A 27,683-nucleotide genomic window follows, 5' to 3' on the forward strand; every position below is an offset into this window, starting at 1 on the left:
TTAGCGTCACACATCCATGGTGCATCTGTGATTCAATCGGTAGCCGTACGTCTACAGTGGCGTTACCACTAGTTTACCCATAGATTCCCAAAATGGACACAGATTATGCAAAACAAATTTCATCGTGAAGAGGTAGGAGTTTTCTGAATTACCTCTTCTAAGTGCACCAGCTAGGCAGGTTTCGTTATTTTTCAGTGAGGTTTAAAGGTTGTACAGAACTTGTTAGTGAAGGTGGCTAAAAATGTTAGCTTTCGATGCTAGCTAGGTTAGCCCAGTTTAATGATGTTTAGCCTCGGATTGGTAGCATTAGCCGAGCCGGTGAAGGCATTAGCTAACGAACTAAGTCGTTGTCGGTGACACGAATTAAGGACATTACATTTTTCAAATATGGGAATTTTGCGTGGCTGTGGTTAAATTACACTACGACTGTGCCGTCAGATCTTAAAAGGTTGATGTTAATCTGTGTAAACTGGGTTACACTTAGAAGCGGACTGCTAACATGACAGTGACCGGGTGACTGTGGCTCTGCTTAGCAACTTCCTGCACTGAAGTACCGAAGCCCGCTACAGCGAGGATGTTTCCCAGCCTGGCACACAGACCATGGCATGTCTTCTTCAGGGTCTCCTTGCAGCACAGGGTGTCCCTGTCCCAGAGGTCCCCGAGGTTCAACCAGCTGTGCCACGGTGAGGACTGTCATGTCAAGTACAGCTACAGTTTAGAGACAGCTACATTTGCTACATCATATTTTCTCAGCTGTGCTTCTGATAGAATCATGTAGTTTGTATGAGGAAAATAATCACACGTCTTTTACTTTATCTGTGTCACAGGGTGGCAAAGTGGAAGCATACATACCTTGTGGTTCAGCCACCCAGACTGCCGTGTTGCTTCTCTAGGACTGAGCAAGGTTCAATATTACTCTACCTCTGGGACCAGTAAAGATGGTCCCCCAAAATCTGCATCAAGTGATGCTCCTGTCACAGGGGGTGATGCAAAACCCACCTTATCCTCATCAGGTAACACATGTTTCTGTCCGTTTGGTGTGTATGTGTTCTAGTATGTAATGATTCCATAACCAGCTGTAGGGAGTACGTTTAAAGGAGATTTGATAAACACATAATATAAATGGACACAGATTTGTTAAGAAGGGGAAAAAAGCACTCAACAGGACTACAACTAATATCATACTAATCTTGAGTAACTGTAGTGAGCTGACCATAGACATAAATCTGCTGAAACTCCTTTAATATCTACATGTTTCTATTGAGACTACAGAAAATGTTCATTTTACCAGAAAGTAGAGAAGATAAAATGGCTTCATGTGTCAAACCATACAGTAAGTTATACATGCTAAAATGGGTAAAGTAATTGTGTCAGGTGTAAGCTAATACAAGTGATAAACTAATAAAGGTATAAATAAATGGGTGAATATGTAGGTTAATCATAATGGTTGGTTTGTTTGAAAAATATAAATATGACTCAGGGGTTAGACCAGATTAAAAAAAAGTTTGGGAACCATTGATTTCTGTTGCCTTCAAAAGCAGAGAAAATACCCGTCTTGAAGCTGCTATCCTTATCAAATTAAAACTGTTTTTTTTTTTTTTTTAATATATATTCAACAGTGCAGGGGCTGACTAAAGCTGAGCAAATTCAAGTAAAAGGTAATACTGACGAATCTTTATAAATAACATTAAATATGGAAAAGACTGTACACTGCCATGTTGATTTTTAAGATGTCTACATGCAATAATAATATTTTCCTCTGTTGTTACATACAGTTCGGGCTGTCTTAAAGAAGAGGGAATATGGTTCCAAATATACTCAGAATAACTTTATCACTGCAGTCAGAGCCATGAATGAGTTCTGCCTAAAACCAAGGTATTCTTGTTATTTAAGATAATATACTGTCTTAACATATGTACTTAACTAATGTCATGTTGAAGTACTGGCAGACAGCAACTACATCACAAATTCCTTTGAGTTAATTAGTTAACATGTATTTGTGATTATCTAATATGGCAGTTTAACATGTGACCCTGAATGTATTTCCTCTCCTTTTTACAGTGACCTGGAACAGCTTAGGAAGATCAGAAGGCGCAGTCCCCATGATGACACAGAGGCTTTCACTGTGTTCTTGCGGTCTGATGTGGAGGCCAAGTTAGTCCTTTAACTTTCTGTTTGACTAACCAGTCAAAGTATGTGTATGTGTGTATGTATTCAGTATGTGTTCTCTAATGTAATTATTTGTCTCTGTGTGTTTAGGGCATTAGACGTATGGGGAAGCCATGAAGCCCTAGCCCGAGAGAGAAATCTCAGGAAAGAGGTGGAAAGAGAGTATCAAGAGAGTAGGTTTTTTTTCTTTAGCTACGTCATCCTTAAGTAACATTTCATTACTGCTTGAACCAGTCAAGACAATGGCACATTTTGAAGCCAGCAGGAATTGTATCATATTGGGTCATTTATCACTGGTGATTCTTATCATGACTCATTCTAATTTGATACTAATTGGATCAAGTACTTTATTTGTCTTTCACATCTTCTGTTCTACAGATATTTTTCGGAATCAACAGTTGTTGAAAGAATACAAAGACTTTTGGGGAAACACTAAGGTGAGAATTATAATTATATTTGCAGATGTCTTAATTTCAATAATTTGTTCTTTAGGCCTTAAAAGTTCTATACTTGTGCTTGTGTGAGGTTTGTGTTAGAGTCTGTCTGCATCTGATAACTTCAGTATCAGTATTTAATTTTGTACACTCTGGCAGCTGTAGAAGAGAAGGATTGAAGAATGCTAGCGTGAATGTTAGGATTTTTGTCACAAATCAGAATTGAAACCACTACATAGCAATCAGCAGAGTCTGGCTGTTAGCTGCTCCAGTGCTCTACTGATTTAGCTAACGTCAACAAATAATTACCTTCCTACACAAAAGAGACTCTGTTATAAATTTCACATGCTGTAAGCACATGACCATATGCAACTCTTCCATAGTGTGTCTTTAGAATTTATTCAGATATCTTTAGTATTATTTTAACTGGTCTTAGAGTTGATCTGATTTAGTACTTCGTTGAACATTGTTGATAATAACATATTTGAGGGCTACTACACCTTGTGCTAGGAAACATTACAATTTGGAACATTGAGTCAAAAGACATTAAAATTACTTGAGAGGTCAGAAAACTGTAAGGCTGTCATAGCAATCTGCCTGTTCTCATTGGAAGCATCACAAAAATTCAGTCTGTGTGTGACATGATGTGAAATACGTCTTAAATTGCATTAATAGCTGTTTTAAGAGGACTTAATGGCTTACTTGTTGTAACCTGCAGAAGCCCCTGAATTAATACTATTCAACTGGACAGTGCCCTTCCCTTTTTACCACATTGCTCTTTCTAACAGTCCTGGTCCTGGTGTTTGCATGGCCTTTGTCCCTGTTACAGAGGTACCTGTGGGACAATGTCATTCATGCAGCTACTCTCTTCACTGTTTGATGCTGATGTTATTGCAGTGACTGCACCGGGCAATTCTGCACTTCTCTAGTGTGTTATGGTATATTCTATTGTTCACAGATGTGTTTTGTTAGAGATTTAATGTAATAGACAAATACACTGCATATTTACAAAATGTGTATATTTTGTACCAGATGGTCTCTAAATTACTGCATTTTACTCGATCACAAAAAAGCACCTTCTGTTAAAACTGAAAGTGAAATGACCTCTCACACACTATTAATTTACATAATTTTCTTTATATTTCATGAAGCCTCGATCGGGCAAGAGAACAACATTTCTACAAGGGCCAGGGAAGGTGGTCATGGTCGCTATTTGCATGTAAGTTTTTACACTAATGCCAGTTCCATTTCCTGCTGCTCTTTTGTTTTGCTGTGAAATCTCTCTTGGCTCATTGACATTCTGTGCTGAAGTACATTTGGTGGGAGGTATTGGACTAAAGAGATGAGACATCTCTCTATTCTCAGCAGGGTTACTATGTACAGTATGTTGGAAGTGTATCAGTGTAACTTGTCAGCACTTGTGTTGAAAACTGAACAAGTATCTAGCATTTGAGGCACATAAACAGTAGTATTACTATTATTAGCTCTGCACTGCGTTGACACTTACCTTTAAAGAATGAAGTAAAACATTCAAGCTCTAAAAAATGTGAAAATTAGGAACAGTATGTCAACCGTGTTGCACATGAGGTCCAATTGGATTAGGTTGATTGTGTTAGTGAACATGTGCAGTCACATGAATGGCAAAGCATTCCTTCATTTAGTGCACACACAGATACAAAGAAGTTGGATACTTGGAGACCAAATTTCAGGATAGGCTCAGTCTTTGTGCACATTTTGTGAAGTGGCAAAATAAAATGTTTTCCTTAACACAGAATTATTAAAAATATATTGATTTTGTTAATTCAGTTGGCTTGGAAAATTAGAAATCTCCAGCAATGTTTTGTAATGAAGTTTTAATGTTATGCAGCTATGTTATTTTACTTAACAATAATTGGTCTGAGAGTCTTGACCTTTTTTTCTTAAATAAAAAAGACTCCATTTTCTTAAAGGTGAATATTTGTGAATGTGGACACATGTCTTTCAAAGCTTTCAGTATGTGGTTTTATGTGTTGAATACATTCCAAGGAGATGCTAAACTTTTGCAGAGGTTTTCACAGACTGCAGCCCTGGTGCAATTTAACATTTTGCTTTGATCCATCAAAATCCTATTGTATATCCTTATTCATATATTGTCACTGTTGGTCCGATGCTCATTGTTTAGGCTGATTTTGTATTCAATGCTTTTGTTCACATAGTGTACAGTACATCAGTGTAGCCAATCAGTGCATCCTGATGTCTTTTAAGGCTCTGTTTATGCTGAGAAATTAGCTTGCCTGAAAGAGGACTTAAACAGGTTACAGAAAGAATATACTGAAATGAAATGTATGGAATTGTGAAAAAGCATTTGAATGCATTTAGCCAACGTGTATGTGAACTTCCAACCTCAGCTGCAAATCTGTAAAGTGTGTGAAACAGAACTACCACTGAATAACAACTAGGATATTATAGTAGTGGGGTGGTTGGTTTTCTTCAGATCCTCTGGTTTCCTCCCACAGTGCTAAAACATGCACCTTTATCATTATGTGAGTGCATGTTTGTCTGTCTTTGTCAGCCCACACTGATGACTTTCATCCACTTTTTATTTATCCTCAGCAATGGATTGAACTTCTTCTTCAAACTCTTGGCTTGGGTCTATACCGGGTCAGCCAGTATGTTCTCTGAGGCCATTCACTCTCTGGCCGACACCTGCAATCAGGCTCTACTCGCTTTGGGAATCAGCCAGTCTGTTCGCAACCCAGACGCTGGGCATCCGTAAGTACCACACTGTAAAACTGGCTACAAAGGCTTAAATTGAACCATTTTACTGAACTTACAGATGCGAAATCTGTATTTGGAAGAAAGAAGCTAGTGCATGTTTATTTGTTTTTTAGGTATGGTTTCTCCAACATGCGCTACATCGCCTCCCTCATCAGTGGGGTGGGCATTTTTATGATGGGAGCAGGCCTCTCTTGGTACCATGGCATCATGGGATTGCTGCACCCAGAGCCCATTGAGTCTTTATTATGGGTGAGTGCTCTGACTGGTGACTAACAAAAAAAATATAGATTAAAGTCATTTCAACTCTAAGATTGTGGTTTTTTGTTACAGGCTTACTGTATTTTGGCAGGTTCTCTGGTTTCTGAAGGAGGTCAGTTAAGATAATGAACTGGTTCATATATGATGACATTTTGCATGTGTTCAGTTTGTATTGAAATATTTTCTGTTTTCTTCTTTCATTCTAGCCACATTACTAGTAGCTATCAATGAGATCAAGAAGAGTGCTCACCAGCAAGGAACATCTTTTTATGAATATGGTATGTACAAGGAAAGTCTGCCAGACTGTTGGAACAGATGGATGTTTTTGTGTATGAAGAGTTACTTTAAACTGAAGAAGAAAAAAAAAAAAAAAAAAAACTGAGATGAGTCTATAGTGATCAGAAAAGTTCATACTTAACCCTCAAAGACCCAAACATCCACTAGCAACCAAAACCATCTACTGATCTAAAATGTATGATACCTCTTTATCCGCTATTAATATCAATCCATGTAAATTGGTGTAAAATGCAGTTTGTCATCTTTTCATGGTCATCAGATATGACTCATTTGGACGTTCAGAGGCTCTGTAGTGAATGTGGAAACACTGTTATCTTTTACAACATTGATTCACCAGTAAAACCCATGGAGTTTGATAAATAACAGCCATTGTAGACACTTGTTTTGTGTTCAGTTAATGATATATTTTACGGACAAAGTTGCTTTTTCTTCAGTTTTCTCTCTTATTTGATATAATAACCCTAAAGTTTAATCTGAGCTTTTATGAACATCTACAAGATAAGCAAATTACATATTGGAAAACGCCTGATTTTCACTAGAAAAATGCAAAATATTATAATAAATGGTGATTTATCACTTAAGAAATGTTAAATATAGAGAAAAAAAATCATTTGGGAACTACCACAAAAGTAGCACTGGATCTTTATGGGTTAAAACCACAGTTACAACACACACTGAAGGCAGGATCAAAATATTCTCGAACACCGGGGGGTTGTGTGTACACTGTGTTTGAAAAATGTCTTCAAGCTGCAAAAGGAAAAACTGAACTTTTTTACTTTTCTCCTTGAGTAACCAACCTAAATACTGAGAAGACCTGAGGTCAGACCACAACAAAACACACTAGACTGATATGGGTGAAGCACATATCCTGAAACAAAACAAACCATATATATGGTTCCTCTCGAGAGATCCTTAAAATACAGTTCTGACAACCAACGCAAATGCAGAGGTGGGTAATCCCAGCTCCATAGAGTAAAAGTCCTGCCATGTACTTGTTCCACCCACTCACTGAACCAGCCCATTTGGATGAGCCCAACTCCTCATCCAGGTAGATGGGATAATTAGTGGAATCAACTGTGTTAAGAGAACAGGTAGAACCAGTACATGACAGGACTTTTACTCTATGGAGCTGGGATCACCCACCTCTGCACAAAAGTGAAATTCCGACTTTGTTTAATACTTACACCAAAGAATCTCTTATCCACTTTTGTTCTGAAACTGGTGAACACATTATGGTTTTATTAACGAAGGCTCATTTTCTTAGAGTTGTGAATTACAAAAATGCTCATTCCACTTTTACTGCATAGCTGTATTACAGTATAATGCTTCTATCTCATAAACAGTGTTTGGCGGCATTCAGTTAGCTTCTAAAGAGAGTGCACAAATCAGACCAAGGAGCAAAGTTCCATATAATTAATGATAGGTATGGACAGATGACAAGGTGTTATGTTAATCATTTAAAATAGCAGCATTAAAGAAACAGAACACTTCCTTTTCTGTGTTGTGTGTCTGTTGTGTCCTTAACTGATGAGTGAATTACATCTGCACAGATATGGATCAAATATGTCCTGTTTGTAGTTTACACAGAGATAATAAATATGTGTGGTAGAAGTGCGATTTTGATTTTTTCTGTACATAACATGATGTGTTGACCAGCAGTGTTTTGTGTGTGCAGTAATGCAGAGTCGAGACCCCAGTACTAACGTGGTGCTGCTGGAGGACGCTGCTGCTGTACTGGGGGTTATTTTGGCTGCTGGATGCATGGGGCTCACCTCACTCACAGGTTAGAGAAAAAGACTGCAGCTGTTGTGTGTATGTTTGTCCAAATTGTGCACCAACGTCTGCAGGGAATGAATTTTCAGCTATTTCCAGAGTCAAACTTTCACCAGAAGGTCCTTGTTCTTTGTCAGTTAATTATTGAGTTTACATTTTTATTGCTTCTTAATATTCTTTATCTGTAGTGTGATTTATTATTCTTCCATTGATCCTCAATCCAAAGTGTATGTACTCTGACCTCTTACTTGAATGTTACCACCTGACCTGTATGGAAGTGATGTCTTTTTTTTCCTGAAATATCACTTGTTTTACTTATTTACTTTGCTTATTTATATATTTATATTTTTATACTTGAAGTCTATTTTGTTTGTGTTTATCTGCCGTGACAGGGATTGCTGTCAAACAAAATTCCAGCATATAATCATGTGCAATGACAATAACAGGGTTTCTGCGGGTCATTAAAAAGCATTAAGTCATTAAATGTATTTTGTGAAAGTTAAGGCCTTGTCCAGAGGCATTAAAAAATTAAATACACCTGATGGAAAAAAAAAACATTGTTATTCACTATTTATTTTGATTATATAAACATTTAATAATTTTGATCGGAGGTATAGTGTGATGATTGACAGGCGGAACTCTATAATTTACTATTGTTTACGGCCAACACATGAAGTCACAACACCAGATGCTTGGAATGCAAAGTGCTGTGGGTGTGCTCATGCTGTGGCAATAGAGTGGAGGGAATATTAGCAAATGTTGGAAAAATGGGAAAATGCAAGTTTCAGCAGAATTGATTGGAGTAGGAACTATTCAGAACCTGGTTAAAGACTGTTGATGGTAAAATGTCATAAAACTATATATAAAACTGTATCTGCAGTTGGACATGGGCATTAAATTTGTTTAAAGTGGCATTAAAAAGGGCATTAAGTTAGATTTGCTGATACCTGCAGAAACCCTGAATAAACTATCTATCTTGTTTCTCTTTATTCTAAGTTTCACCCATCGTTTTCCTGTTTCCCTCAGGTAACCCCACCTACGACAGCTTGGGTTCCCTGGGCGTGGGCACATTGCTGGGCACCGTCTCGGCTTTCCTCATCTACACAAACACAGAGGCGCTGCTGGGACGCTCCATACAGGCTGAACGTGTGCAGAAGCTCACAGAGTTCCTGGAGAATGACCCTGCAGTAAGGTTAGCAAACACCCCTTCATACTCAGGATCCGCACGCACCTCTGCATCTGTGAAACACGAGTCTTAATGTCCACTGCACCGAGTGAACCATTCCATACGGTCAGACAATCTATTAAAGCTAACAGACATGGCGTGGGATTAAAATAGGCCACCTGGTGTTTACTGGGCTTCACATGCAACAGCTTTAATGGTAAGTTGAGAACAGAGCAGTGCGCAGTGGGTCATCTTTAAAGTCTGTGCATGTATAGATGCTTTCATCCTATCTGTATGCAAAGTATTATGTAAACTACTAATACTGAACAAACTGTGCTGTCTATAGTTGCAATGCGTTGGACTGCATCAACTTTAAAATCCACTGTTGTATTTTACTTATAATGTCCGGTTCATATCAGTATTGGTCTTAATAAATTACTTGTAGGATTTTATTATTTTATAGCTATCCATTATTAGTGCTAAAGCAACTCATGCAAACATATTCAGCAAGAGTGTTGTACAAGACTGTAGCAGTACAGAATTATTCATTTTCTGAACTGCTTAATCCTTGAGGGGGTCGCAGGGATTTTGGAACCCATCCCAGCTACCAGTGGACGAATGTGGGGTAGACTCTGGACATATCCCCAGTTCACTGCATACAAATTTTCTTTATTCATTATTGTACTTCTACCCATCTGCCTTTATAACCTGTAAATGCCAATTAATGAAACATTGTTGAGTAATTTTTATATAAGATGATGTGCATTACTTCAATGTAAAATCTGTGCTAATCGCCACAAGTGAATAAATGTAACTCGTTAACAAACATAAAAACCAGACTCATAATATGATATTTACAAAAATACTATTTTAAGTCATCCGGTCGTATTACAGTTTATAACAAATTCATCCATCAGGTAGATACTCCATGTATTGACCTATACTGATCTTTCACACTTCTCATATGTTTACTAACTACATATCCTGTGGCATTATAAAGAAAATACTAGTGTTTAACAGCTTCCAGATCAGTGCAAATGATCCAAATTCTGGGATGAATCAGTGTTTGTCTTGGCTTTTTCAGACAGGTTAGGTGTTACCTGCTCTACCTGCTATGGCTCTGAGTATTTCCTGAATTCCTTTTTGTTTTTTTGTGCGTTTCTTGTGAGCAGGGCCATCCACGACGTGAAGGCCACAGATATGGGGTTGAGTAAAGTGCGCTTTAAGGCTGAAGTTGACTTCGATGGCCGAGTGGTGACGCGATCGTATCTGGAAAAACAAGACATTGACCAAATCCTCACTGTAAGTTTGTTCTTTAGCGTTACAGTCTAACTAAAGGTATAATGTCAAATGATAACAGTTAGAAGACTATGAATATTTAGACACAAATGGTAATATGCAACACTACACAACTAAGATAGATGTCCTGCTATAATTGAACATGTTTAATAACTAAAAAGACTGGTTTATAGCTAATGTTATTTCTATTTTATTTTTTGTAGCTATTTTTATTGTTATTGTTTTCTTTCCTTTCATCTTGTAATATTTTTTTATTTGTATACATTCAGTGCTGTGCTGCTACTGGAACCTTAATTTCCTGAGGCCTCTGCCCAAGGGATCAATAAAGTTCTATCTAATCTAATCTAAACCATTATGTTTAGTTAAAACAGTCATAATGCTCAGACATTTTTTAGATTGACACTTAAAAAATCTCCCATTTTCTGCACTTATATCACTGTCATTGAAAGATGTTCTTTGTTTTGTTTATATTTTAGTCTTTGCCACATTTTAGCTACATTATCATGCTTAGATTTCACATTCAAGTAAATCACCAAACTGTTTGTTGTTTTACGGTAACATGTCAAACACTGCACAAATCTCCACCACAATGTACACATTACCATTTGCTCTGCCAGGTTTGGGTTTGAGTGTTAATTCCTGCTCCAGTTTCAGACTTGTCAGTAGAGTCCCACACAAAAATTATTTTTACAACAGGAACCTGGATTAGCCTGTATGTATTTTCTGTAGTTTGATCTTGTTGACTTCTCTTCTGTAACCGCTGTAAAAGCGTCCATTTCTAGGGATGAAGCTCGTTGTGTTTTTGTGTTTTCTTCCATACCTTCAGGACATTCAGCAGGTTAAGACCACAGAGGAACTGGAGAGCTTTATGTTGAAGCATGGAGAGAACATCATTGACACCCTGGGGGCTGAGGTGGACCGCTTGGAAAAAGAACTGAAGGTAATGAAATATTGCTTTTACTGTCTTGAATGTCAAATTTTGGATTTTATTCCTTAACATAATCTTTCAAAGTGTATTATGATACTATTGTCATGGTATATTTATTTTTAAGGTCAAGGTTACTTTATTTATACCCGTAGGTAGATTTGTTTTGCAGTCTAGGTGATTGCCTTGGCGTTACAACAACACATACATTGAACATTCAAGACAGGCACTTGATCACGCCTACAGACAGGACAAAAAGACAGGACAAAAACTGCTCAGTGTTCCACCATTCATCTGTATAGCAGCATGGATAAGTAAAAGAATAAAATAAATAAGATCAAATAAATAAAAACAAGATGCAATCAAACACAATAAAAACCAGAAAAGATCAAATAAAAACAATCTGGGATAAAAACCAGGATAAGAACATAAAATTTAAAAATTTTTAAAAAAAATCCAGTTATGCTGATATATATGAAGGGCAATTTGTCACAAAATGCAAAAAAAATGCTTCATCTTCAGCCAAATATTCTCATATATCTCATATGTACATTTAATAAATTACTTTTAGAAGGGAAAAGGAAGTATCTGTAGTTCATTTATACTTTTATTGTCTATAGTCCATTACATTTTCAAACTGATTCATGACAGTTGTGATTACAGTCCAATCATTAAATGAAGTCCATCATAGTTCATACACTTTATTCTACATATTTAAACATATGCAGTCACTGGCCACTTTATTAGGTATACCTTGCTAGTACTTGGTGTACCAATAAACTGACCAGTGAGTGTGCATGCTACTACTTCATATACTTCCAGATATCATGTGTTGTGTACTACAGGATCCTGTTCTGCCAGTCCTAGTTTTAATAGTGGATATTCCATGTTATTTGCCGTTGCCTCAAACCAATGTGGGCTTTCTCCTCTGACACTGACAAGGCATTTTCACAGAGAACTGCCACTCACTGGATATTTTTGTTGTTTCGGACCATTCCCTTTAAACCCTAGAGATGGTTGTATGTGAAAATCCAGTCCATCAGCAGTTTTTGAAATACTCAGACCTGTCTGTTTGGCAGCAACAACCACACCACATTCATAGTCACTTAGTGTTAAATCCTCTTTCTTCTCCATTCTGATGCCCACCTTAATCTGCATCAGGTCATTTTTACTGTGTCTGCTGCCTGAATGCAATGGTTCCATGGGATTGGCCTATTAGATATTTAGGTTAGCATGGAATTTGTTTGTTTTTTTGTTTCTGCATATCTGCTGAAATCAGTCTGTCGTAATTTTTTTTTTTTTTTTCGTCCTTCACAAATTATCTGTAAGGTATGGAAGAGGATTAGGGCCACTGGGGAAAAAAATAAAAATGAAGGTCCAATATATATATTTTTTATGATTATTTTGAGAAAAAAGTCAGAATTATGAGATTAAAGTCAGAATTATGAGGAAAAAAGTCATAATTTTGAGGAAAAAAGTCAAAATTCTGACTTTTCTCTCAGAATTCTTGATATTTTTTTTCTGACATTCAGGGAGAGTGTCACTTTCACTTTATGGCTTGCAGGAGGAGTACAGCAGGCTGACATAATGACAGATTTAGGTGACTTTTTACGCACCCGAGGGGTTCCGGTGGAAGCCATTTCTCTATTAGATGAGCAAAAAGCAGGAAAACAGATATCAGTGGCTTTTTCTTCAAATTTACATACACAAGTTTTGAAACATAGCATTCACTCACCTTTTGTTCATGTAGTAGTGAAATGGCTTCCTCCGGAACCCCTCTGATGTGTAAAAAGTCACGTAAATCCATCATTATGTCAGCCTGCTGTACTCCTGCATGCCATAAAGCAAAAGTGACACTCTCCCTGTATATCAAAAAAAAAAAACATCCAGAATTTTGAGAAAAAAGTAAGAATTCTGACTTTTTCTCAGAATAATAATACAAAATAAATATTGGACCTTAATTTTATGTTTTTTCCAGTGGCCCTAAATCCTCTTCTGTAGTAAGGGGATGTAAGCATTGTTGAAATCTATACTTGGTGTGAAATATCTTTTATCCACGTAATAAGATAAAGGTTTAAAAAAAAAGCATAATGGGGATGCTGTAAATCTGTATCTAACCATGTTTTGTTTTTTTTGTTTTTTTTTTGTCTCCTCTTCAGCAACGTAACCCTGAGGTGCGCCATGTAGACTTAGAGATTCTATAAGATCTAAGGATGTCATCTCCCACGGAAATACTCTGCTGTACAAAACGAAGAAACCGCAATAGGAAAAGGTGAAAGGAGGGTGAAGCCGACCTCTGCAATCTGCCTCCCGTTCTGACCACCAAAAAAAAAAAAAAAACAGAACAACAAACCTCCGTCTCTGCACAAGTCTTACTGTAGACAGTAAAGAACCATATACAAGGACAATGATTGAGCAGCGATCATATGCTTTATTTGTGCTGCTTGAACTTCTTCTGTTACCGGTACATTCTTCTGATACTTCATATGTAGGTGAAGTATTTCTGGTAAAAGACTAAAAACTGGTTAGTGTAGAACTTTCAATCCTTACTGCAGTTTACATATAGCTCTGACAGTTACATCCTCCGGTTATTCACTTCAGATTCGTTAATGAATGTGTCAGGATTCATTTGAAGACGTGACCAGTATCATTTACTAGACTTTGTACTTTACTTTAATGTTATGCTTGAACCACAGAGGTAGCGTTTCCTTCATTAGTCCAAAGGAAACCTGAGCGCTCTGTATTCAAAGAAAACTTATTTAATTACTAGAAAATATTAGATGTTTTTTTTTTTTTTTCTTTTAACATTTAAGAGAAATTTGCTTGATGAAGTTGAAAATATATGATTAGATTTTATTGTACTCACAGAAAAATACGATTAAACAGTGTTTTCATTTGGTTCATTTAATAGTTACGTGACCTGATGTGGATTACAACTAAAGCTAAATAAAAACACAATATTTGGTCGATAGATAATATTCGAAGTATATGTCGAAGAGAAGAGAAAGTCTATCAGACTTGTTAATCAAGCATTTATTAGACGAGTGAATTATTAAAGGAGTCAAACTGAAAAAGTAAACATCCTGTCATGGGATCCACAGGCAGTGGCATCCCTTTCGTTCACTTTCTGTCTCTTCACTCGCTCCAAACACTGAACTTTGATGTCGGCAGCTTATCGGCAGATGACTAACAGTGTCGTTCCAAAGATGAAGTATTGTAAAAACGGATACAAAGCAAACCTGACCCTTTGCACACACGAGTAAACGACTGGTCTGTAAGCACAAAACACACCCACCAGTCCTACTGTATATTACATTATACAGGTTTAATCAGATGTTTAGCTCCATATTCAAACGTCAGCGATCAAATGTAATGGGTTTTATTTCTGAGGATGCCACCCCTGTACAGTTTATGCAGTAAATCATCACGTGAACTGAGTCCCCTTCAAGGTTTCTGCTGAATTCTATAAAAATCATACAGTGAATGTGCTTTTAGTTCTCATTCTGTATTTACTGTCAGTACGGCTGCCTGCTAACCAGTAAGCTAAAAATAATCCTAATGTGCTTCATGAGGTTGGCCAGAGTCATTTCATCTTGTTTGGGAGGACGGACACACACATGTTGAAGGTGTTAATAGTGTAATATTTCCCTTTGGTTATTATAAAAATGTTGCCACTGCTGAAGGAGTTGGAATAAATTTGAAATAATTTATTAAATTATTTTTGGTTTGATTTTTCTGTGGTGTCGTTCTGTTTTGTTTGTTTTAACATTTTGGACACATCTGATGTATGTTGTGCTGCTACTTTTTTTTTTTATTTTTTTTTTTTTATGGAAGATCACAAGATGTTTAGGGGGTCTTGCAGGTGCTCCTACCCTCCTACTCACAGGTTTTGGTAAATGCATTGAAAACGACCATGTGAATGATTTGGAAAAGAAAGGAGGGGATTTTTTTTAAGCCTGACTTTGACATGGGAGGACCGTTTCCTGTTTAAAGCTCAGATGTTTGACTGGAATGTAAACCCAAGTCCATTAGATGGTGCAGTTGTAAGGATGAGAGAGAAAAGGGGGAGGTGGGGGGGAGCTGTAGCCTGTGCGCTGACGTCAATAAAAACAGTCATTTCCAACCAGTCTGCGCATTGACCGACCATTCAAAACATTACGCACAGCATCGCGGCTGGACCACGCTAGACTACTCGGCTGAAATAATTTTTCCATCAAGCCTGAAGAGAGAAGAAAATACGGACTAACACTACTGCAGGTTTTTGACCATTGAATGTTGTCTTAACATTTATCAGTGTCATGTCTCGTCATACCATCCCCAAGTCAGTTGTGCCCGTGCCACTGCCCATCTTTCCTTCCATGTCTCCCCTCCTCACACACATGCACAAAAAAAAAAAAAAAAAAAAAAGACGTCGTTTCTGCACGTTGATCAAAAAAAAAAAACAAAAAAACAAAAAAACAAAAAACGTCCAGATCTTGTGTGTGATTTGGTTTGATTCTTCCCATGCGTCGAGACGCGCCTGTCACGTCTGGAGCTCACCAAACACATCCTCTGCCATCCACATCTGCTTCCACTAGTGTTATTAACAACTGCCATGTTTCAGTAGCGGCTTGTGAAAACATAAGTGGTTGCATTTTTGTGCTGTTTTGTCTTTTTGTGAGCCGTCCTGTTTTTTATTTTTATTTTTTTCACCTCCAGCTCCGGTATTTGTGCGTCTTGTAGCCCACAGATGGGGGCGCAGTAAACCTGCACAGTTGGGCTCTCAGATTTTCATGCACCCTCCCCTCCATCACCACAAGCCTGTGGTTTCCAAACCTCAAGCCCCCATTAGTCTTCGGTGCGGAATCAAATTAAACAAAATAAGAATCTGTGCAGAAATGCAACCGCTTGTGTTGTATTTTTTCCCTTTTTTTTTTTTTTTTTTTTTTTAACCCATGCAGGACACAAAACCTCATCCACCTTTGCATGCTTTTACGCACCGTGGGTTTATACCAATTTTTTTTTATAATAACCGATTTGTGTTTCAATCACAGGTGCAGGAACATCTAGAACAATCCAGGTACTGTGATGGCAGAAAAAAAAAAAAGTCTTCATGGCGGAGGAGCCTCATCCTCCTCATCCTCCTCATCATCACCCTGCTCTACGCTTTTAGCCTCTTTACAGTGCTGCCTTGTCTAATGATGTTCAAGCAGCATTGTACAGGGCTATGACAGCATAGAGAGCTGTGCTGCGTTTCCCTGACCCTGGGATGCCATCCAATACATGACATCATCTGTTAAAAACACAAAAAGGAGCCTCTTGCATGTCATCTATAGTATTATGCATTGTTTTCTTGAAAAGGCAACATACTGCTGTGTGTATTTAATGCTTCAAATGGAATTTTTTTTTTTAAAAAAAAGCAGATTTAAAAGGGTTAACCAGGACTCTAGAGTCTGTTTGGTGTAAATTATTCAATGCAAACCTAAATCTCTTTGCAGCAGAGACATTATGTTGAACAAATTAGCAACACTGGGCTTTCTTTGTGTGAAAACATGTTCATAGAAATGCATAAAGTGTTAAGAAAAGCTTTGTGTGTGTCATGCTTTTACATACTATGAGGTAATAGTGTTTCTAGATGTAAAAGTGTAATAAATGCCAGTGACCCGTGTTGGTTTTAATGCCTCTTAGGTTGCAAACTGAGACTTTGACTTTCCCTCGGCCCTGTAAGTCTGGTTCCTTTAACTCTGATATGGGATTAGGAATGAGAAGGTCGTTAATTACTGATCCTCCTCACTAATTTACTAACAAGCTTAAATGTATCATAGGTGATGTAAGGGAAGTATTCACAGCCACAGAGAGGAAAAAAAAAAAAAAAAAAAAAAAAAGAATAAACATATTTGCACCAAAATATCATTAATGAATGACTCAAACTCACAGATTTTATTACAAATGCTTGTTTCAAACTAACAATGGCCATGGAAGAAAAATAAATCCTGCTGTGTGTCATGTCTCTGCTAGTTCAGTTTATTGTCCCAGAAAAAAATAAAAATAAGAAAAAGAGGGATATCATCAGGTCAGGCACTTAAGATCTTCACTGGCTGCAGCTCGTACAAGCCTGCAGGCCGTTTTCATTGCAGGAAGTGCACTTGAGGGCTTTGAAGGAATCCGTGAAGCAGTTGCGGAACACAGACATCTTGCTGCCATGGCACGTTGGGCATGGGATGAAGGCAAAGCCCCCACAGTTCTGGCACGTTTGGGGATGCTGCACCCTCTAGAGAGAATACAGAAACCTTTTTTACATTCCAGATGATACATCCAGTTCCACATCAAATGCAGAAAATTGAGCCAGTGTTTATTTCCCCTCGTGAGTCTAACACTTTCATTATTGCATGGTCAATTTGGCATTACCCTTCTTTATGTTATTTTTCTGTGTGATCAGGTGTTTTAACATAATACAATGCATGCATTTTGACTTATTATACCTTCCCCAGACACAGGAAAGTAAAAGTTTTTACTTTTTTTTTTTTTTTTTTTTTTTTTTTAACGTTAAATCATTGCTTTGATTGGAAACAGTATAATGCAACAGTTTTTTCAGATAAACTTTTTTTTTTTTTTTTACAGAATATCCCCTGCAGTGGACAGTATTTTTTTTTTAACCCATAAAGACCCAGTTCTACTTTTGTAGCAGTTCCCAAATGATTTTTTTTCTGTGTATTTAACCTTTCATAAGTGATTTATCTTCATTTATTGAAATATGATTGTCTGTATTTTGCATTTTTCAGTGTAAATAAATAAAACATAATCTCATAATAATAATAATAATAATAATAATAACAACAACAACTTATAATAAGGCACAACAGCAGAATACAAGAATAGAATAGAATAGAATAGAATAGAATAGAATAGAATGCCTTTATTGTCATTATACATATGTACAACGAAATTAAAAGAGACAACTCTCTTGTGATGCGTACTCCAAAACAGTTTAAGACAAGTTTAAAAACAAGCATGTCAAAAAAATGTATTTCCCTATATTTCATTCATAGTTTTATCTGTTTTATCTATTTATCTGTTTTTTGCTCCTTTGTTTTTTTTCTCTTTTTTTTTCATGCCTATACTTTTTATTGCTTCCCTGCTGCAATGCTTTTAATGTTTTATGTAAAGCACTTTTGTCTTGTACATGAAATGTGTTACATAAATAAACCTGCCTTGCCTTGATCATGTCAATGTTCATTAAAGCTCAGCGTAAATTCAAAGGTTATTCCATCAGAAACAGAGAAAACTGAAAAAAAAGGGACTTTTTCAACAAAATATGTCAGTAACTGAACATAAAACAAGTGTGTCCATCCACTGTCATTGATCCAAATCTGTGGATTTTACTGGTGAATCAGTGTTGTAGAAGATGACGGTGTCTCCACGGTAACTGCAGAGCTTCTGAATGTCCAAATGGGTCATATCTGATGACCATGAAAAGATGACAAACTGCATTTTACACCAGTTATTTACATGTATTGATAGGTTTAGAGGATCTTAAGTTATTAAACATTTTAGATCAGTAGATTCTTTTGGTTGCCGGTGGCTGTTTGGGTCTTTATGGGTTAAATAAAGCTGTGAAATGTCACCTACAGAGGTCTCAAGAGGAAACAATTTCTTTACACTTAAAATTCATGATTTGAGCCTTTTTCAGTCCCTGTGTTTGGTTAATAACTTTTTTTTTTGTCTTTGTATCTCTGTATATGTTTCTGTGTGATGAAAACCATATGTACATTTAATGTAAACAAGTAAATTTGGTGATTTTCCTTCTTTTTGTGCACAGTTTTGCTGATACAAACCCATATCCAGGCTACTTTAATGGCCAGCTCTAAACTGATTAGCACATTCATGACCTTTCAGAGCTGTACTCCTCTTTCTTTTTTTTTTTTTTTTTTTTTAATAGCCTGCAGTGACTGGAATACATAACTTAAATGTCATCTCACTGCTGCTTTGTATTCGCTGATGAAGATCCTTGTTTTGTCTAAAATCAAAATTAGAGCCGAGCCCTGCGTAAAAGGCCAACGCTTGTGTTAGTGTCTTTGCTGAAACAGAAATTGTGTAGATAATCTCGTTCTGCGCCACAGAGTGCTTTGCTCTACGTTGAGTTTGAACAAATGTGTTGGAGGCAGAATCAATAACAAGCTTTCCATTATTGATGGTCACTTATTGATGTGCATGCATCTTTTACATTGCAGTTTGCTCATGTTTTATTGATGACATAACTAGTGAGAGGAAATGACCTGGACCTGTTTACAGTGTGTTCATTTTGATGGTTTTAGACAAACACAGTGTTAATTTATTACAACTCCATAATCACCTTATATATGTGCTACAAAGAGCATGTGTTATTGCCCAGTAAATCAAAGGAAACATGAATAATTCAACAGCATAATGTGTCATTTCCAGTAAGCTCGACCTGATTCACATGATAATTACATGTTTGACCAGAAACACTAAAAACTCACCTCAATTTTTGTCAGAAGATCTTGTAGCTCTCCTGATTCATTCATGCCTAGGATTTTCTCAGCCCCCTGCAAACCAGAAAAATCAGCAGAGTTCAATATTTAATGAACTCAGTGTAGCTGTACAAGACACCGAGGCCTGATAACATTATACAGAAGTAATAAGAACTGACCCCAAGGTAGTGTCCATCAATGAACACAACAGGTAATGAAGGAGGCTCTCCTACACGTTTGCAGCGTTCCTCCAGCTCCTTTCCATACTCGCCATCCAGGGCGATGTTTTTTTCTACAAACTTCACCCTGTGGTTCTGGAAGATTTTCCTCACCAGCTCACATCGCTCAAAGGTGGTTCTCACGACACGGAAACTTGTAGTGTAGATCACAATCCGCCCAAATTCAAGCGCTAATTCCATCTACAACAGAGGAAAAACCCTCAGTACAAACACACTACTGAGGTGTATTTTCTTTATTCTCCTGAAACCCTGGGAAGTGAAAGTTTTAGCTTTTCTACATTAAACAACTGTCTTGATTGGAAACTGTATAATGCAAGAGTTTTTTTTTTTTTTTAGATACATTTTTAAAGTTATTTTTTATTAGACTAAATGGAGGACAAATGTGAAGTCTAAATGGACTGGGATTGTGGGTGTGAAATTATCGAATGGACCTGGTGATGCATCTAAGTTATTCACTCCTTTGGCAAAGGCCTCAAGTTTAAAATTATTTAGTAATATTGAATTGAGATGGTAAATATGTTTTTGTTGTTGATTTTTTTTTTTTTTTTGTGGTGTGAATGCTCGATGATTGGTGATGTACACATTTAAGATGATGTAAGCCAGGGGTGTCATACATGCGGCCTGGGGGCCAAAACCGGCTCGCCAATGGGTCCAGTCTGGCCTGCGGGATGAATTAGTGAAACACAAAAATTACACTGAAGATATTAACAATCAAGGATGTCAAAATAATTTTAGGTCAATTCCATCTAAAGTGGGTCAGACCAGTAAAATACTATCATAATAAACTATAAATAATGAAAACCAAAAATTTTTCTATTTGTTTTAGTGTAAAAAAAAAAGTAAAATTACACAAAAATGTTAACATTTACAAACTGGCCTTTTACAAAAAATGTGAAAAACCTGAACAAATATGAACAATCTGAAATGTCTTAAGAGAATTAAGAGTAATTGCACTAATATTCTGTCTGTTATTAAATGTTTTGTGTAATTGTAGATCCACTGTGATCTGTAAGTTGTAATGAATATGTGAAAATGAGAAGCTGAAGCCAAATAATGGCATAAATTGTTAAAATTGCACTTTTTTTCTTAATAAATTTCATTTTGGTCATTGTTGTTCATGTTTTTCCACATTTTTTTAAAGGATGTAAAAATTTTGATAATTTAATTTTACTTTTTTCACTATGAAACAGAGAAATTAGACATACAAATTTTGGAATTGATATTATTTTTGTATTATTGTGTTATTTTAATCATCCGGCCCACTGCAGGTCATATTGGGTTGTATGTGGCCCCTGAACTAACATGAGTTTGACACCCCTGATGTAAGCGGTGTATCATGTGAGAAGGATAGGCAAAAAAGATAAGCTTTTGCTTCTAGCCTATTCTTTTTTTTTGTTTTTTATGTTTGTTATGAATGATATACCGGGTGCAATAATTGATGTACAATCCAAAATAAATTCACTCATTCATTTATTTTTTAATGGAATGTCCTTTGCAATGGACAGCATTTTTAAAGTCAAACTGTCAAACTTTTGTCCCCTACAGAGGACAAAAATACATTGCTGGGTCTCAGGAGGTTATGAATGTGTATATACTATGCTTCAGCAATATTCTGATTAAACATATGTGCAATGTATTACTGAGAAAACCAAGAATATTATGGGATCCTTGCTTAAGTTATTCTTTATTAACATATGTTATTTTCTTTTTAATAAATATTTAACATTTTGGGACTCTAGTAGCTCCATCGGATATAAATATTCATAAAATATAAGAATTTCCGCTGTTTTGTTCATCATTTTTCATAGTTTGTACCACTGTTAAATACATGAGCTGTGAAATACTGTTGAATACAAGGTTAATTATTACCAAAATGTTGTATATCACTTCTAAACCAACTTTGGAAGTATTTATTGTAATTCATTTGACTATATGATCACTTCCCAGATAGCAGAATCATTATGGCTTAAATCTGGCCCAAAACTGGCATGCCATTTGGCAAAGTTCTGGGCAGATGTATGAGCCCTAAATGGCCCAAAATAGGCAAGCCAAAATCAAACCAGAAGGAAGCCAAAATTCACCCAAAACTAGTTGCGGACTTCCAAAATATAGCCATAATTGTCCCAGAAAAGCCCCAAATCCCCATAATCCAGCCAAAAAGTAGCCAAAACTGACCCAAAGAGAGGCCAAAATTCACCCAAAATTTGTGCTGATCATGCTTTTAAAATGAAGTGGGGTTTTCCTCTGGGTAGAAATTCCCGCTCTTTGCGCAGTGTTTTGGCTTTACAGAAATATGCCAAAACACAACCAAAACACATCCATATATGGAATAAGATTTTGGCGCTCTTTAGTCAATCTTCTGGTTTGCCATAAACATGCCATACCATCCCTATACTTGATCCCGCTCTTTGCCCAGTGTTTTGGTTAACCACACATATGCCAGAACTCAGCCATATACTGCTGGTGCCTCCATATCTATTATGGATAACCTGAATCATACCACAGTTAAGCGTAAAGGTTTTCATAATGCCAAAAGAAAGCCAAAAATGCCAAATGTATGCCATAATACTGCCAAAATATTTGCTATCTGGGTTACCTTCTGTGAAAGAACATGAAGTTCATTATCATAACATTTTTAAGCATTAAATAATGATAATAATCATTTATAACTACATTTTATCCAACAAGACATGTATATATATATCATGTTAACCATCTATTAATATCTTAAAATATCTTTAATTTTTCTGATTAAATAAACAGCTATGCTTCATAAACACTTTCTAATTGACACTAGAGTGATTTTAAAGTGTGTTTTATTTGCATACATTTCTAATTTTTCCTCATTTTTAATTACTTGTATGTGTTCGACCACTATAAAAGACACCCCGTGGTTTCAGCATCATTTGGAGAGTGAGCTACAGCAGTCAGCACATTGAAATCTGTGTTTTCTGTTGTGTTTGTCTTTAATTTTGTTGTCTTGCATGTTGTTGCAGGTGAGAGTGGAAGCTGAGTTTTAGGAGTCTGCGATAGGACAGGCCGCTGATAGATGAATATTATTATAATCTACTGTAAAAGTATATGGTCTACATCCTAAAAGTACCATTCGAAGTGTTTGTTGTGTTGAGTCATGTCAAGAACCACCCGTGCAGACAAAGTTGGGTGAGCATTTATATTTAACTGTACTAGTCAGCTAATCTGACCCCGTTAACTAATCGTGAAGAGAAGCTTTATCCAGTCTACGGTGACGCTGTTTGTTCATCTAATACCACTTCGAAGAGAAACGGTCCCTTCAATGTGACCTTATGTCTCACCTTTACATCAGAGCACAGGTTGAGCATTACCTAAGAATCCCAAACAGATCCTTGGACGGGGATACTAGAAAGCGAAGTGCCGAAATTCATTAACCTGATTAGTTTCTCTTGAAACACTTAACGAAATGCATCATTAATTTTTAATTGCTTTGTGACCTTGTCCTCTATTGTGGGCTTTTATCCCAGTCATAACCTACATGTAGTTCTAGCCTGTAACTAGACTTTAGTCAGCCACTAAAGGGAGCGACGGTAAAACCAATAAAGTCATTATTTCATAGATAATATCAGCTCCTCCTGGTTCAGGCCTGGTCAGATGTACTTACACTGCTGGAAGTGGGGAGGTTCTCAAACAGGGTCTGTCCTGCTGTCACTTTATGCTTGACCCCCCTCACAGTCCCATTTTTACTCAGTATGTTGACCCTCTTGGTGGTGAACATCCAGTCTTTGGTTGCCCCTGCGTACATGAGCAGGTCATCCGGTTCCCCCTCGCTGTCGTCCAGCTCAGAGCCCAGGTATCCGTACAGGTGTCCGTGTGCGTCCCCGCTGGTGGAGGGGGTGCTGGCCCGCTCGGCGTCAGAGCTGCTGGTGCAGTCTGAGTCCAGGGAGTCTGAAGGCCCCTCATCCTTGAACATCTCCTTCAGCACCCGGCCGCTGTTCCCCGAAGCCACGCGGAATCTCACCCGCTTCTGTGGCTTGTCCTGCCCCGCCGTCATCATGGTCTCCTCCATTGGAAACCCTCTGCCACATTACATGGTCCACAGTACTGCAGCCCAGCTCCTGGCCTCGCATTCGGAGGTTCACATGCAGCTCAGACGCTCTGTTTTGTCGCCCATGGATTACTACCACGTTTAATCCTCACACTTTGAACAGATCTAAAAATGACTGAGACCTAAGCTGCCTTACAGTCAGACTCACACTGACAGTAAATAATACATGCATTTCTACCATAGCAACGGAGCACGCTTATCTCCAGTAAAATGATAGTTGTCATTGAATTATTCATCACAGTTTTACGCAGTTTTCACCAAAGCTTTGACAGAAGACTTTTAATGGCCTGACTTCATATTCTTTAATCAAACAAGCAAGCATTTCTTCCTCTTCGGATAAGATGACAGCCAACGCTGCCAGGCATAACCGACTCTTTTTTTTATTAGATGAAATTCAATTATTCATTGCATTTATAACATTACTTTGTTTCAAGTCAGTCTTACAGGTATATTAGATTTGGATCTAAGCATAAAAATGATTAGAAATATTGAGAAACCATCACTCAGCACAACTTAAATGAATTACGTAATGAATTAAATCTGTATTTTGAGCATGTAGAATAACAAAACACATAAATAAATTCATACAAATTCTGTAATGTGTTTGAAATGGAGTAGAATGAAGAAAAAGCTTTGTCATTCTTCCCCCACATTCAACTTATTACAACAAAACACAACAACTATATCAATCTACATTAATGCAACATATCTTTATATCGGTCAATATAATAATTATCATATATAGTTATAATTCTACATCACAATCCACTACATTTGTGCTAAATCAAACCCATATAAATACAATATACAATTTGCTATGAATTGTAGCCTAATTACATACAACTTTTCTTCTAATTTATATTATATATATGCGTGTGTGACTATCTATCTATCTATCTATCTATCTATCTATCTATCTATCTATCTATCTATCTATCTATCTATTTATATATATATATATATATATATATATATATATATTTTTTTTTTTTTTTTTTTTTTTTTTTTTTTTTTTACAATACATGCATACATTAAGTGTCACAGAAGTTAAAGTACTACAAGCTCACTGAAAATACAACACCAGAGCATTCAAAACCTTATGCAAGTAAAAGTACTATCAGACCAGTATATTACAGAGTATGAAAATAAAACAAAGTCTTGTGCAGTAAAAAATGTCAGTTTATTATCTAATGTTTTGATTTCATTTTACTGCTGCATTCATGATTGTGTTTTACTGCTGTGCATGTTCATGTTCACAGCTCATTTGCAGTACTTTATATGCTGTTAGTGGTTTAATCTACAGTCATGGCCAGAAGTTTTGGCAGTGACTCAAGCTCTGCAGCTTTAATTTGTCTGTAGATGTTTTCCACCTGTTTCTGCAGTGCACTAAAGAACAATTACAAGCATTTTTTTGAGTTTCAAAGACTATTACTAGGACATAAATCACATTTATGCAAAGAGTCCATTTGCGTCACTGCTACAACTTTTGACTTTTCAACAATGCATCATTATTCAATGCCTTTTGAGAACCATGTAAAAAGTTAACTTTCCCTAAACTCAGAAAAACAGGTCTGCTTTCAGCCTCTTACAGTGAATCAAAGAGTGGTTTCACAGAGTTTATTTAGTTCAAGAAGGACTGTTTTAACCCATAAAGACCCATATCCTACTGATCTATAATGTATAATACCTGTTAATCCACCATTCCTATCAATACATGTAAATAATTGGTGTAAAATGCAGTCTGTCATCTTTTCATGATCATCGGATATGACCCATTTGGACGTTCAGAGGCTCCGTGGTGAACGTGGAAACAGTCATCTTCTACAACATTGATTCACCAGTAAAACCCATGGAGCTGGATAAATAACAGTCATTGCAGATGCTTGTTTTATGTTCAATTAAGGTTATATTTTACTGAAAAATTCACTATTTCTTCAGTTTTCTCAGTTTTTTGGTATAATAATCCTCAAGTGTAATCTAAGCTTTTATGAATGTCTATATGATCAGAAAATTAAATCTTTGAAAATACCTGATTTTCACTGGAAAAATGCAAAATACAGAGGATTATTTCATAGTAAATGGTGACTTATCCTTCAAGAGAAAAAATCATTTGGGAAGTACCACAAAAGCAGTACTGGGTCTTTACGGGTTAATGGAACTCTTAATATTTCTGTTCATCAAAAACAGTATTAAAAACAGAACATGTGGAGATCTGTAGTTTGCATGTAGAAGAAAAAAATGCAATCTGAAAAGAAACTAATGCTGTGTGACAAATGTAGTGTAGAGTAAAAAATGCACTGTTGCCAATAAAGTTGGAATAGTTTTGTTGTTTCAGACACATTCCTCTTTTTATTCCTATTTTTACAGATCAGTAATGACCTCTGACCAGGTTTAATGATGATACACTGAGTCCCAGTTACACTTTATTTATCAAGAATAAATCACATTGTCACAATAATGTCATGAAAAGAGGTAAAAACATTTCACTCCAACATTATGGGCAGCACTGTATAGAGCTGCACAGAGTAAAATGTAATTATTAGTTCTTTGGTAAATATACTTAAAATTTTCAAACAAATTTGCAAATATGTTTATATTGTACATTAATAGTGAATTTGATTTGTTTTAATGTTTTTCTTCTTTTTTTTTTTTTTTTTACATCTTATGCAGCATTTCATTCATGTTTTGCATCCTATTTGTTTTTATTCATTCATTTTGACTCATTGCATTGAAATATATGCGAATAATACTTGGCCTACTTGGAAAGCATAGCAAATTTATACCATGCACACACGCTACAACACTATAACATCCCAATACATGAGTGCATTGGCTATAGGACAAATATACCATAACGTGTTCTCCAAACATGAATGCATGACGTAAGTGGATATTCCTGGACTGCTTGTTACACCTAAAGTGGTGCAGGTGTTCACTAGGCGTCCTCACAGAGCAGAAAAGGACCCAGCCGTATAATGTGTCACGGTGACACAATACAGCGGAGTGCCCACGTAAACACCTCAGCCTGCTTTTTTTTTTTTTTTGTGTCACAGGTGATGAAGGAGCTCCCCGGAGATGAGATACGTCAGCTTACGGCCGAGACAGCACCACTCTGTATGAGAGCTCAGCCCTGAGGGTAATACTGACACACAGCTGGGAAGATCTGATGTGTCCGACTGAAATGTAGTGATATCCTCAGGCAGTGTAAGCTGTATCGATTCTCACTTTTATTTTCATTTTGAGCTTTTTTTTATTATTATTATTATTATTATTATTAAAGACTTAACAACTGTTATTGGAAAATGTATAAAGGGAAAGCTTTTTCTATGTTATTGATTATAATTTTCTATGTCATTAGCATGTGTAGACGTTGAAATGACAATGCCAATTCATTTTTATTTTGGAAACCTTTATCTAATTTAACCCAAATATACACCAGTGACCAAAAGCATCTATTGATCTTAAATGTTTAATATAATAATAATAATAATAATAATAATAATAATAATAATAATAATAATAATAATAATAATAATAATAATAATAATAATAATAATAATAATAATAATAATAATAGATCTAGTAATCCTATCAATACACGTTAATAATTGGTGTAAAATAGTTTGTCATCTTTTCACGGTCATCAAATATGACCCATTTGGACATTCAGGGGCTCCGTAGTTACCGTGGAAACACTGTCATCTTCTACAACATTGATTCACCAGTAAAACCCATGGAGTTGGATCAATGACAGTGGATAGAGACACTTGTTTTCTGTTCAGTCCATGATATATTTTTTTGAAAAGGGGACTTTT

At 36.5% G+C, this 27,683-nt stretch overlaps 2 protein-coding genes across 3 annotated transcripts; one reads left to right on the forward strand and one right to left on the reverse strand.

Moving 5' to 3' along the window:
- Positions 1-14,807, forward strand: slc30a9 (solute carrier family 30 member 9). 2 transcript variants are annotated; one of them, XM_030146168.1, is made up of 18 exons: positions 1-132; positions 534-683; positions 828-1,013; positions 1,620-1,658; positions 1,776-1,875; positions 2,062-2,154; positions 2,260-2,342; positions 2,548-2,606; positions 3,755-3,822; positions 5,196-5,354; positions 5,474-5,609; positions 5,691-5,730; positions 5,825-5,896; positions 7,591-7,698; positions 8,715-8,880; positions 10,026-10,155; positions 10,979-11,092; positions 13,237-14,807. In XM_030146168.1, exons 2-18 carry the CDS (start codon positions 575-577, stop codon positions 13,279-13,281), a joined length of 1,707 nt encoding a protein of 568 aa, XP_030002028.1. In that variant the 5' UTR covers positions 1-132; positions 534-574; the 3' UTR covers positions 13,282-14,807. The 2 variants fall into 2 exon arrangements, with proteins under 2 accessions (XP_030002028.1, XP_030002029.1); XM_030146169.1 differs by having other exon boundaries at positions 20-132; positions 485-683.
- A 2,157-nt stretch (positions 14,808-16,964) lies between these two features.
- Positions 16,965-23,942, reverse strand: grxcr1a (glutaredoxin and cysteine rich domain containing 1 a). Its single transcript, XM_030146181.1, has 4 exons — positions 23,425-23,942; positions 19,728-19,967; positions 19,558-19,623; positions 16,965-17,327 (listed from the first exon to the last, which is right to left on the reverse strand). Exons 1-4 carry the CDS (start codon positions 23,827-23,829, stop codon positions 17,148-17,150), a joined length of 891 nt encoding a protein of 296 aa, XP_030002041.1. The 5' UTR covers positions 23,830-23,942; the 3' UTR covers positions 16,965-17,147.
- Positions 23,943-27,683: the final 3,741 nt, after the last annotated feature.

The sequence above is a fragment of the Sphaeramia orbicularis genome, chromosome 10 (genome assembly GCF_902148855.1).
Source record: "Sphaeramia orbicularis chromosome 10, fSphaOr1.1, whole genome shotgun sequence".
Taxonomy (NCBI): Eukaryota; Metazoa; Chordata; class Actinopteri; order Kurtiformes; family Apogonidae; genus Sphaeramia; species Sphaeramia orbicularis.

What these genes read in the sequence shown, in the direction of transcription:
- slc30a9 (XM_030146168.1), top strand. Translation starts at nt 575, where the DNA reads ATGTTTCCCAGCCTGGCACACAGACCATGGCATGTCTTCTTCAGGGTC. An exon ending in CCATTGAGTCTTTATTATGG is followed by an intron (nt 5,610 to 5,690) that starts GTGAGTGCTCTG and finishes TTTTTGTTACAG; the next exon opens with GCTTACTGTATTTTGGCAGG. An exon ending in GCTTGGAAAAAGAACTGAAG is followed by an intron (nt 11,093 to 13,236) that starts GTAATGAAATAT and finishes TCTCCTCTTCAG; the next exon opens with CAACGTAACCCTGAGGTGCG.
- grxcr1a (XM_030146181.1), bottom strand. Translation starts at nt 23,829, where the DNA reads ATGGAGGAGACCATGATGACGGCGGGGCAGGACAAGCCACAGAAGCGG. An exon ending in TTGATGGACACTACCTTGGG is followed by an intron (nt 19,624 to 19,727) that starts GTCAGTTCTTAT and finishes TCTGGTTTGCAG; the next exon opens with GGGGCTGAGAAAATCCTAGG. An exon ending in ATCTTCTGACAAAAATTGAG is followed by an intron (nt 17,328 to 19,557) that starts GTGAGTTTTTAG and finishes TATTCTCTCTAG; the next exon opens with AGGGTGCAGCATCCCCAAAC.